This window comes from Ictalurus punctatus, chromosome 3 (assembly GCF_001660625.3).
Source record: "Ictalurus punctatus breed USDA103 chromosome 3, Coco_2.0, whole genome shotgun sequence".
NCBI lineage: Eukaryota > Metazoa > Chordata > Actinopteri > Siluriformes > Ictaluridae > Ictalurus > Ictalurus punctatus.
In genome coordinates, this window is record NC_030418.2 from 2815647 (window position 1) to 2828853 (window position 13207).

At 36.6% G+C, this 13207-nt stretch overlaps 1 protein-coding gene and 1 long non-coding RNA gene across 2 annotated transcripts in view; one reads left to right on the forward strand and one right to left on the reverse strand.

Annotated features, from left to right (window-relative positions):
• Nucleotides 1-10186, forward strand: part of LOC108263263 (uncharacterized) — a 119297-nt gene extending 109111 nt beyond the window's left edge. The window contains exon 4 of the long non-coding RNA XR_001812123.3: nucleotides 10084-10186. This is a non-coding gene — a long non-coding RNA (uncharacterized LOC108263263). The remainder of the gene's footprint in view (nucleotides 1-10083) is intronic.
• On the reverse strand, nucleotides 3060-11366 carry emx2 (empty spiracles homeobox 2). Its single transcript, XM_017463898.3, has 3 exons — nucleotides 10065-11366; nucleotides 8337-8521; nucleotides 3060-5473 (listed from the first exon to the last, which is right to left on the reverse strand). The coding sequence occupies exons 1-3, from the start codon at nucleotides 10507-10509 to the stop codon at nucleotides 5306-5308; spliced, it is 798 nt and encodes a 265-aa protein (XP_017319387.1). The 5' UTR covers nucleotides 10510-11366; the 3' UTR covers nucleotides 3060-5305.
• Between the last annotated feature and the right edge of the window lie 1841 nt (nucleotides 11367-13207).

Consider the following 13207-nt stretch of genomic DNA (forward strand, 5'->3'; position numbering starts at 1 on the left):
CACCAGTCTGAAAACATATGTACAATCAATGAAATACTCTGAGAAAACTCACACACAGCGCCTGCTGGAGAGTAAAAACACATAATTAATTAAACACTCATTAAAAAAAAAAAATTAAATAAACTGTTTGGTTTTTTTTTTTATTTAACAGTTGTTTTTTTTAAAAAAAAAAAAAAGAGGACGGAATAAAAAATAAAAAGAAATAATATTGGTCTATGTTGAACAGATGCAATGAAACTCATAGTTTACTGTTTTTGGTTTCGACTTTTACTTCGTTAGAAAGGGATCCTACTTTTGAGTTCACTAAACTGACCAGTAAATAAATAAATATTCATCAATATCAATCAATATTGTATATTTATAGTTTTACACTTTACTGCTAAATGATGTCACTTTTAGGATGGCCTACTTGTCATTTCGGCAAATTAAGATATAAAGATAAAGCTATCTGTACCCGGTCCGAAATATATATGCGAACTAGAGCATAGATATAGATGGTTATAGATCTTTAGTTTTGGCATTGATAAGAATCAGGGAATGTTTTACTTTGAGTTGGCATCGATTTTTTTCTGGTATGTTTATATATATATATATATATATATATATATATATATATATATATATATATATATATATATATATATATACACACACACATGAAAACAGCAATAAAAGAAAAATTTTAAATGACTGGGTAACACTGGGAAATTGGACAGTAGATATAACTTGATATATTATTCTATAAAACTCGCAGCATCGAGAAATCTCATTTCTAGTATAAAGGCCATAAGATTCATGAGAAGGTGGCCGTGAAACCAAAGAACATGAATTTCAGTGGAACACGGTATCTGCTTAAAAACAAATAAGATAATAGCGGGTCAGTATATGGGTTGCTAATCTATAGCTAACGTGAGCAGTTTAAATAGAAGATTTCCTTCATCCGACCTCCATAATGTCCATTAAGTATCCAAGTAAAAAAAAGAAAAGAAATATTAGATCAACGACCGATTGGTATGAATAAACATTCGACACAGTGGTGTTTCTACCTAAATACTCGTGTAAGTACACACATTTAGTTAAATATTTATTTCTGGGTTTACTCAGACAAAATGCGAATCATTTAGTGGAGTCAAAAGTACGGTGCACGTCCTACAAAGGTCTGGTTTATGGGATACACGTCCTCAATTTGTCAAAATACCACACTGTCATTTAGGAGCGCCGGGTTTTAATGCCAGCATGTTTGTTTTGTTTTGTTTTTTTAAATCTCCATATTTGCAGTTATGCAATGTTTACAGGTGCTGTGAGTCAATGCTTAGCTTTATCCTGCGCTCTGAGTGCGTTCTGAGTGCGTTCTGCGTTCTGGTACAAGTGCCATTCAGCCGGATGAGCGGATGTAATTAAAGCTAGTAATTGCCGATTAGAGGTCTTGGGTCAGTGAGGTTATTTGATAGCAGGCTGTCTTTTTTTTCTTTCTTTCTTTCTTTTTTTTTAAATGACGGCCAATTATGGAGCATCACTCGCGCAAGGAAGGGCGCAGGGTTTACATCTTCTGTGCTTTCTTTTCTCTCTCTCTCGGTCTCTCTGTGGGTGTGTTTGTGTGTAGTGTTTGTGCTATTTGAGAGCTAGTTGTGCATTGCATGAAGGCAGGCGGGCAGGAACTGATCGTGATTGATCGCTATTTTACTCCATACGCGTGACATTGCAGTTAATGTTCCTCCTCCGACGTGTTAACTCACTGTGAGGTTAGGTAAGCGGGTCACGGGGTCACCGGCCCAGCAGGCTTGTTGGTAAAAGGAAATTCGTGGCAGGATATTCATAGCGCGTTAGGTCGAGCTCATAATCCACCTTTCAGCGTTTCTGGGATGCGGATGAATAGATCAGTCTAGAATAATAATAGAATAATCAATGGGGAAGAAGGGATGATCATGACCCAATTGATTTATTAATGGAGAACCGACGACGAGATCATGATGTTATTGAATTAGAATAGAATTTGAAAATAGGAGCGAGTGATTAGGTAATATGGTCTGTTATTGGAAAAGTCAGAATAGTCTTGATTTAATTCACACCTGATGAATCAATAAGTAAAGTTGTGACACATACTTTAAAACATCTGCCGCTGATCATAAGAGTCCTTGAACCTGTAATTCAGAGATGATAAATCATTATCATAAGGCCATTCTTATGTTTCCTATTATAAGTATATTAGATGATGATGATAGCTAATTCTTAATTCGCCGTTCATACTATAAGAACTAATAGTCTCACATAGCCGAGTTTTTGACAATAAAAATAATATTTCAAAAGTTTTGGCGTGTGCTTCATCAAACAGACCCTTTTCAGTTTTGGTTTAAAAAAAATACAGAAACAAAAATCGGTAAACCCTTTCTTTTGTGATCTCTTAAGACGTGTGTGTTTATTTATTATATATATGTTTATTTATTATATATATTATATATATGTGTGTGTGTATATATATATATATATATATATATATATATATATATATATATATATATATATATATATATATATATATAAAATACATTTTTTCGCTACATGCACCGTTCAATTAATTTGTTCTCCATTTGTATTTTTATTTAAACTAATTACCCATCGTTAAATGTAAAACACTTGATGCATTGAAACTGGCTGTGCAAAAATAAATAAATAAAATAAGCCGCTATGGTGCGCCAAATTTGTTTGCAGCGGATCAAGGCACTTTGTCTTTATCTCAGTGCCAACTTGAAAAGATATAATTATCTAGTTTGAACAGGACGGCTATGAAATCCTTCTTCTCTCTTTTTTTTTTTTTTTTTGGAAAGGGGGGGGGAGCTCGAGTGGACTGAGCTCCTCCAGATAGGAGTAATGAAGTTGTGCAGTCCAGAGATACAAAAGGGCATTAACCTCATTAGCATGAAACCTTTTCTTGCAGCCATTGTGGGACCCCCCTTTCAGCCTCCTAATCCCTCTATTTCAAAGCTGGGTTTGTAATAAAGCTTTTAAGGGAGTTGGGTTGGTGGTGGTGGGGGCGGGGGGGGGGTCGGGGGGGTTTCCAAAGCTTCTCTGAAGATTTTTTTTATTATTATTATTATTGCCGTTATAGTTCACATGCCATCAAATAGCCTCTTCCATAGATTATAGAGCCTTGTGCAAAATGTCTTGCGCCAAGTTTCCAAAATATATTTTTAAGTCTGTATAATATTAAGTAAATTTGACATTTAATGTCAAAATGTCACAACAGGAAATTATTAGTCTTGAATGCATGCAAATAAATAATGCGATGCTTCAAAAAAGAAAAAAAAAAGGGCACGATTTTAAAAACAAAGCTTCCATTTTTGAGGCACATTGCAGCTTTCCTCTTATCGCCTTGTGCGGGGCAGTCAGATTGTACTAAATTATGTCCAACCAGGCCCCCTTTGGATCCACGGATTAACAGATTAAAGTGGACCACTGGGCATCGCATCCCCCCTCCCTTTCCCTTCATATTACTCGTATGATAATTGCCTAAACTGATTTGCACTTTCACAAAAGCTTGTAAGGACTCTTTGTGGCCCGAACGGACCAGACGCTGCTTTTTCTGTCCGTGGAAATAAAACTGATTAATGCCGTCTATCAGGCCAAGAGGAAAAAATATGATGCAATGAATTTAAAAAAAAAACAAAACAAAAAAAACAACAACAACAAAAAGAAGCAGTTCCACCGGTAAAGTAGCTATCAGGCAACAGCGTTCATTTTGTGTGTGTTTGGAGGGGTTTTTTTCTCCCGATTTTACGGAATAAGAAATCTTATGAAAAATATTACCCCGCATATGTTTGACTATCAGTATGTAAAAATGCTCATCATAAACCCATATAATATTTGATTATATATTTTTAGACATATGATAATATAGGCTGTTATTCCATATATAATCATATATTTAACATAAATGCATATATCCGAGACTACAATCAGAGACTACTCAATATTGTGCTGCATTTATTTTTATTATTATTATGTAGCTGTAAACCGATAATCTGTTGCAACTATTTGATTAGCTTTATTTTCTAAAAGTGATGTTATGATGTCGGGATCGTCCCCATTGTTCGAGTTAAAAAAAAAAATTAAAAAAATTATGAGCTTTAGCTGCTGCTCACAAACTCGCCGAGGCTTTCTGCTTTTTTTTTATTCTGAGCAACATGATAAAACTTTATTGACAAAATATTGACAATTATATACTTCTTGGAAGTATATTTTTGTGTTAAAATTGTAGCAAACTTAACACAAAAACACAAAAATTATTTACAATCCGGTAAAAGAGAATTTTCTAACAGAAACAATAGCATTTTAAGTATCTCTGTACATGGAATATATACGCTCAGTGCTTTTGAAGTTTTTGCTGCTTGGCGGCCGTCAATTATTATTATTATTATTAGCATTTTTCATTTAATTTTTTTTTTTTTTTTGGTGAGAAATGAGGAGTGAGAGATTTTCACCAAAAAATAGGGCGTCATGGTCAAGCTAAAAAAATAATAAAAATCAAGCAACGTCACTGACCTTTTTTTTTTTTTTTTTTTTTTTTTTTTAATTGTGAGTAATTGTTCTCACTTTTTTTTACTTGTTTAAAAAAAAAAACACTTTGACGCAGCATTGCTACTTCATATCGTTTTCACAACCACTTGGACACGATAATTATAAATTCAAAGACTGCACACAGTTCTTTTTGTTTTTTTTTTAAGAAAAGAAACAAAACAGAAAACACACACATGACATTCCCCAGATTGAAAAAAGAGAATCCGAATAAAGTTACTTTGCAAGAAGGGTTAAATTAAATGCACGTACGCCCCCCGGAGAAAAAAAATCATTGCTCTTTATCATGCAATTAAAGTTTTGCAAAAAAAAAAATATATTTTCGTAGTTGAGAAGAAAAATATTCTCAGAAGTGCAAATGTCTTATGCGCATTAGAAGTTGTGTGGGTTTTTTTTTTTTTTTTTTTTTTTTTTTTTTTTTTAAGTGAGTTGATGAGGTGGGGCGGGGGGCGTGGCCATGTACTACCTGTCAATCATGTTGCCTTGGCAACGTGGAAAACAGTATTGACAGTTTCCTCGTGGTGACATCGGCAGGATTTTTCTCACCCTCGAGCTGCCGAGATCCGAAGAAGAGAAATTGGCTTTGCTCTCTTTCTCTCTCTCTCTTTCTTTCTTTGTCTTTCACGGCGTCCTTTATCCATGTCACACTTTTCACTCCACGTCGTGCTTTCCAAGGCTTCAAAAACACCTCGAGTCTTTCATTTAGTTAGTTAGTTATTTGGATTGTTTCTTTTTAATCGTCCGACGTGACGTCTATTTCCTCGGGACTCGCCTGTTTTGTCGCGAGCCGCCACCGGTTCACGTGATGCGTGCCTTTCTTTTTCTGCTGCGAGTCCGACCCTTCTTCCTCCAGTTTCTGACGCTTAAATTTCGTTCTTCTGTTCTGAAACCAAACTTTGACCTGTTTGACGGGAACACAATTGGGGGGGGGGAGAAAAATAAATAAAATAACACACAAAAATGCATGGAAAAATCATAAATCATTCTGCAGGTAGGATTTTGCACTGACCAAAAAAAGAAAAGAAAAGAAAAAGCAAGCTGGCCTCTCAGCTTTAGTATCAGTGACGGGTCTGGAAGAAGATGAATAGCCTTATACAAGGGGAAAAAAAAAAAGGCACACAGTCACTCTATCCGAGAGTGCAGTCTAAATAGCGAGTCTTCATTTGATTCAGCGATCCCTTACGAGACACAACACCACAGTCTAAATATACTCCAAAGCGTACTTAAAAACGGACAAAAAGTTGCTTCCGCTGGATCTTTGTTCCTGACTAGCTTCTTACTAGAGCTCGAGTTCTCCATTTTAATTGTATCTACAGAGCATTTGTAAACATGGATTAAAATTCAGAAAAGAAATAATGCTTCTGTGAGTGCACACTCAGAAATAAAGGTACCACAGTGTACTGTCGCTGGAATGGTACCATTAAGAGGACCTATTTTATACTTTTAGCGTGTATGTTTTTCCTGAAAACCTTTAAAAAAAAAAAAAAAAAAAAAAACATTTAATATCCATAATTGGACCCTAAAAACCACTATACTAAAACATGTCATTAAATGTACACCACCTTTCTGCATAAAATATATACACTACTTGCTTAATGGTGCCACCCTACTGTCCAGGAAAAGTACCTTTATTTTTGAGAGTATACAAGCATAGTATGTGTATATGTACCCCCCCCCAAATCAAATCCAGAAAAGGTCATTTTTAATTAACTCTTACTGTTTAACTATTTATCAGAAACATTTAGTTGCACCATGACCAAGCGTGTAGTCGGTGTGTACAAATCATCACCATGCATGTAGTACACTATACTACATAGCCTAGCAGTACACCATGTAACATATATGATTACATTTAGTCGAAACATTAATAAATAAATAAAAATATATAAAATTGTTATCCCGTGCGCTCTGGTTTCTACTGTATTTCTGCGCCTCGTGCACAACTTAAAGGACAGAAATATAAAATATGAAAATTCAGGACGAAAAGACAGTAATAAGTCAAGGTTTAGGTATAACTAAAGGCGGGGGGGGGGAGGTGAGTGTTAAAACGTAAACTTTTTTTTTTGTTAGTTATCTTTTCTATCTTTATATGGTATGTAGCTGGGTGTTACACAGAAACGTGGATATACCTTTAAAATTATTTAAGGTACATAAAATGCACGTAGTTTAGCTTTTAGAGCCATATTTCGAGGTAAAAGATGCATGCAAACGATACAAAAAAAAGCATTACGCGGTAGGAAAAAGTGCATGTCGCCGCTGTTCTTTGAGTGATAAATATAACGGTGTAAACGCACTCCATCAGGCATGATGTTACAGTGCCACACTTTCGTGCGTGTAGGCTATTTTTGCACATTTGCCCAATGAGGATGCGCTTCAGAGGGTGATCACTGCAGTGGTGTTTAGTGCACTAACGGTAACAGTGCAGGAAGAAAAAAAAAAATCCATTACCAAGCAACACCTTTATTTTCCCCACATTTGTCCATTATGTGTGCGCGCCACTGTCATTCACTAAGGGATTTCTGTATTCGAGGTGTATAGGTTATTGAGCCAGGATATCGAATGAGCACAGAAGGGAGGAAAAACTTTTCTATTGCATATTATTCACTCGTTTGCCCCGTTAGCTTAAATTCGTCATATTTTATCCTTCATATCAGCCGCAGAGCGAGCCTGGCCAGCGAGGTGCATTTAATGCGCTTTTTCAGGACGCTAATTGAAGCATTGAAGTGGCTCCTATAGTCCATTTCTCCCTCTTGGCCTCGTTTAGAAAAGGGGATCTGTGCTCACACCGGGCACAATACAGCCACCGAGCCATATAAACACAAATACGACTCTAAATATGGCGCCTCTTTCTCTGAAGTGTCCCCTTTTAAACTGGTTAACCGGATAAGTGCCAGACATTTCCTATAAGTAGTTAATATGAGGAGTTAAATCGAGCGTACACAGTACATTTAATCCTGATCCTAAGCAAACTTTCAATTTCAGCCTAAACAAGTGGTGGTGTTTTTTTTTGTTTTGTTTTTTTTTTACGGGTCAACACGAATTCAACCGCGAGCCACTTCAAACAATAACATAAGCAAATAGCCTGATGTTGGAGGCGTTAATTAATTGTAAATTTGCATTCCTCTAAATCACTACATAATTTACACATTAATTAATAACTAAATATTAACTGTGTATTTGACTATAGTCATAACAGTTTTTTTTTTGTTGTTTTTTTTAAAGCTGCAAGAATTTTAATATGATGATATCGTTATAATAGCTACAGGAGCACGTGGCTTGTTGTCTCGAGAAAGCTTAAACCTTCTTGTTAATTTAGGCCATGTATGAACTTTTCTTTTTTTTTTTTTTTCTTATAGCAAGCAATTAAACGTTCACGCTCTTACAGGTTAGATAAAAAATGCACACGTAGAAAAGAAAACTCACGCAGTGTTAAAAAATAAAAAAGCAGAATCGCTTCATGCATTTTGATGATGATTTTTTAAAAAAGCAAGCAAGCACAGTAAAAAAAAAAAAAAGAATAATAATAATGTACAGTGAGTTTCGATAAGCACGGAAACGTGCATGCATTTCAGGCTTACAGAATTATTATTATGATGATGATGAGAGTTATTAACTTGAATTCAGTGCAGTGCACGCGCACTTTGTCATGCACGTCTAGCTAAGGCTTAGCCTGTAATCGCTCCTGTCACGCATGAAATCAAATACAAACAAGCGCACTTTTTGTCATGCACTTGTATCTCAGAGACAGGTAGATGTGGTCCTACCTGAGTTTCTGTGAGGCTGAGGCTGTGTGCTAGCTGCTTCCGCTCTGCTCCCACCACGTAGTGGTTTTTTTCAAACGCGTGCTCGAGCCGGAGCAGCTGCGACGGAGAAAACGCCGTGCGGATCCGTTTCGGCTTCCTGGCGAGCGCGTTGTGCAAAAGGAAACTCTCCGGACTCGTTTCGTTTCCTGTAATAATGCACGCAAATGTAATCGTTTCCTGCACATAAAACACTATAGTATTAGCTATATTACTCGTGTAAGCTATCATCACTCATAGACCGCCTTACAGGCTTTTGTATGAACACTCCAAAACACTCTAGCTGACAGTACATGAATAAAAAGTGAACACAGGAAATTAGCAGCACCATGTTGTGCAATCGATGCAAATTTATTTTAAATGTACATGTTTTTATGGATGTGTTCATGTTTAATTATTCGTCTTTACCTCTTCGACCCATAGCTCTCACATTGTTTGTTTAATACAGGGCCTGGAATTAGCTATAGTCTGAATTTAGCCATCAACCAAATGATAAACTCAAACTAGCATTAAGATCGTAGTTTTAATCTTTATTTAACATTTTGAATAATTTCAAAAAGGGTATAGGGTTTTCGAGTTATCGGTCAACTATTATTTGCCCATGAAATGATTAATTAGCATGCAACAATTACAACATATTTCTAATCTAAAAAATAAATAAATAAAAAAATTAAGAAACGTACGAGACAATTGCAACATTTCGATCAAATTAAAACGAGCAGCAAAGTACACAGCAATCGTTTAACTGAAAGACTAATCATCGTTAAGTAAACTGTTGGGGAGGTGGGGGACTCTGATCTTGCAACATACAGGCTAGTAACCTAAAACCACACACATACACACTGGCTGTTTAAAAAAAAAAGGAACACTTTAATTCATATTTTAGTTCGTAATAGCGTTATTTTGTGCTTGTGTTAGCTCATTCGTGGCCTGGATTTGGATAAATGCAAGCCCTGTTTGTTTATTTTCCATGTTTCGATGCCATTACGTTAACACTGAACAACTCCATTTCCCTTAGACATACTTCACTAAGTCTTTGTTTATGAGAGACAGGAGAGAACAGGATGGATGGCCTCTCCGTTTATTTCAGAAGAAATAATACATTAATGACTTCTGGCGTCATAATTTTAGACCAAATGAAAAAGAGGCATTTATATTTTTCTTGTAATTTGCTCCATGTCCTTTTATTTTCATTGTATTATATTATTTAGCTTTCTTCAAATAGTAGGTCTGTTTATATTGTATACACAATTAGATTAAATTAAGTCTAAATCAATTAAATTAGCTACAGTTTTGTTTTGCTTGTATAGGCCTATAATTGTAATGATTATTGCTGAAAATACATCATCAAATTTCAGGTTGTAAAACTATGTATTTGACAGTTTGAGTTTATCGGAGTGTTTATCACAAATTTGGGAAAAAAATGGTTTAAAAAAAAAAACAACGTCAAATGTATAATACACAAAAAGTGCATTTGTTAACGATATTTTCGTGCTCGTTTTCATATTCGTTTCATGTTTAGCTGTGTTTTCTTTGTTTATAAATTGTGAATTTCCAAACAGTAAGACATATGCTAAAAAAAAATTCTATCTGCAACAGGACAATTAAAAAAAATTGGAACGATAGCTCAAACTATAATAATAATAATAATAATAATAATAATAATAATAAATGATTATTTTGTAAACTTACCTTGAAATCTGTGCCCCAGGTATCTGTATCTGTGTATTAACCACGGGTAAAAAGTTGCGGGGTCCCTTTGCTGGCTGGCAAAGAGCGCGTGCGGCCCGTGCGAGGAGGTAAGCGCGTGGTGAGCGGCGAGCGCGTGCGGCGGCGGAGGTGGAGGCGGATGAGGAGCAGGAGCGGGAACGACCGGGTGAACGGGCACGGCCGAGCTGGGCGCGTGCGACATGGCCTCGGCGAATACAAGGTCCGCGCTGGAGTAGACGCCCCTCGCGCCGGCGGTAAAGCCATTCAGAAACGGGCTCACGTGGCTCGCACCGGCGTAGCTGAGCGCCGCCGCGGGTCGCGTGTGCTCCTCGGATCTGGACGTCGGTAGAACAGGAGGAGGAGGATTATTATCCTTCGCTACCAAAGACTCTATAGTGAAACATCTCTTCGGTGTGGGCTGAAACATGGTGCTTAAAAACCGGAAAAAATTATTTCCGCCACTCACAGTTAACGTGAAGTCCGTTGATCGGGGGGAAAATACTCCACCAAAAAGTTGAGTCAGGAATAAATAAGTTACAGAGTGTCGATTTTGGAAGCGAAAAGACTTTCAGAACTCTGTACAAAATGCACATATGGCGACGGCAGACGCGCTTTGCTTCTCCGCGCGCTCCATGGACGCACACGAACCGGTTCCTGGCCGAGTTGTGGCGGAGATTCTGTTCAGCCTAATTAGCACCCGAGCTCCTGTAAACAGCTTCCTCTTCTCCGGAGCCGCCGTGATGGCTCGGTGATTGGTCCTCGCTGCTGTTTCCCTTAAAGGGTCCGAGGACGGAAGAAGAGTCTCTAAAGCTCGTGGATACTCTCACCGTGCGGATAACGGAGAGAGAGGCGGATTCAAGAGAAACGGAACGGATTCGGCCCCCCTTCGCCCCTCATGCGCCCCTCCACCGGAACCGGAGAGATGCTCGCGCTGATCCCGTGCAGAGACTCGGAGGTATCTCTGCGCCTTACTTTTAATTGTCTGACAGGCAAAAGAACGCTTTTTAAAATGTCTCGCGCTGTAGTCGTGCTTTTGCACAACGTTGATTTGCTACAAAAAAAAAAAGTGTTACTGAATTACAATAATCGATCAACGCTGCACAACAGAACAACACAAAGCTACACACGCTGCTGAGAGATATTCCTGAATTAATCAGATCAACGAGTTTTTGACTCTCTGCGGCCTCTCCGGCGTTTGCCTTGCGACCCTCCGCGTTTTCATTTTTTCTGATGTGATGAGTTAAGTTTGGAGTCTCTCTCTCTCTCTCTCTCTCTCTCTCTCTCTCTCTCTCTCTCTCTCTATTGGTCAGGAGGATGGGGGGATGAGGCTCGTTTATTAGACACAGGCGAGATTTTCAGCTCCGTTTGTTAAGAGGCCCATTACGTTCTATAAGCGCTCATTAACTGAGCGCTGAGTCACATTATGAACATTATGACTTATTAACTCTTACAGAATCTATTTAGGAAAAAATATAACGTGAGTGTGTTATATACTGTGGGGTTATTATTTATAATAAATCGTGGGTGTATATTTTTATTTTGTGTATATGTAGAAATGTTTGTTTATATATATATATATATATATATATATATATATATATATATATATATATATATATATATATATATATATATATATAAATTGATATTAATCCCTGTGATGGAGTGGATTCTCATCCAGGATGTATCCCTGATATGCGCCCAGTGATATCCGACTCCATCCCGATCAGGGTAAAGAGCTAATGAATGAACGTACTGTAATGATCCCCTGTTGTTGTTGTTGTTTACACATTTGTAGTTGAAACATATTCGAAACCATTTACCCATCTTCCAAAAGAAGTTTCACTGTTTAATGGCTTTCCCGATTTTAAGTTGTCAGTTTAAAGTTTTATTATAAACCATACGTGTAATACAATACAAACTGAGCACAATTATTATTAAGACGCGCGTGCTGCTTATAAAGAAATGACTGTTTACACCAATGTATAGACTACATTTAAACCGCATCACACTGAACCCAAAGTACAATGGAAAAATCACCTTAAATATTCTACACACGTGTGATATTTATTTATTTGTTTGTTTGTTTTATTTAATTTATTATTATTATTATTATTATTATTATTGCTGCTGCTGCGCTGGTATTAAACCCTTAGAGTTAGTAGCAGTAATATTTGAGACATTTTATTTTGTCATGTCTTTGGATTGTGGATAGGACAGAAATACACTATTCTGCATTTCTAAATGTCAGTTTATCGCCGAAATACTCCTCATGGAAGCGAATATTATTTACACAAGCTCAGCTTTAGTCGGTGCTTACTTTCTGCTAACTGTTTGTCTGTCTGTTTTTTAAGCAGAATATTTTTATGGAGCGTTTTAGGAAACTTTGTTAAACCATTGCTATGTTTCCGAGCTTCTGAGTTTTTGTTTGGGAATATATGACACGGCGCAGATTATACGACATAGATTTTTTATTTTCTTTACTACCTATTATTATTATTATTATTATTATTATTATTATTATTATTATTATTGTAATAATAATAATAATTATTATACTGTTGTAGTAGTAGCCATAAATGTATTTTGTTTTTGTTATGCTATATGTTTTTCTATATAAACAATCCTAGGATTTATTTTGTTTGTTTGTTTGGGTTTTTTTTTCCTTTTCCTATTTGATCATGATTGATGTTAAACTGCGGAAGACGATTCAGTGGCATGTGAGAGTTAAATAGATAAAAGAAAGTCTAAGGACGCCGCCTGTAGGCGTGCTTATGAATTGCATTTCAAACAATTTACAACTAAAGTTACAGTAGGCTGTAGTTTACGCCCCAAAACACCACCTTTATTATTCCAAGAGGAAAAAAAAAACATGGCACAACAGTTTCGTGTATATTTGTAAGATTGTCCCACTGCGCTTCAGTTCAGAGAAGGCCATGTTTTTGGGGTGCAGTGTTTGTGCCCTAGAGGATGGATGATTCCCCCCCAGCTGTGTTTTGAGGTAAGCTTACTTTATTTTATATAAATGTACAAGTTTTTCACGTTATCCTTCCCGAAATTCTTTTCACCCGACGAATGTGGAGTGTGAAAGAAAAATAACTGGCCGACAGAAATGCTACTCAGAC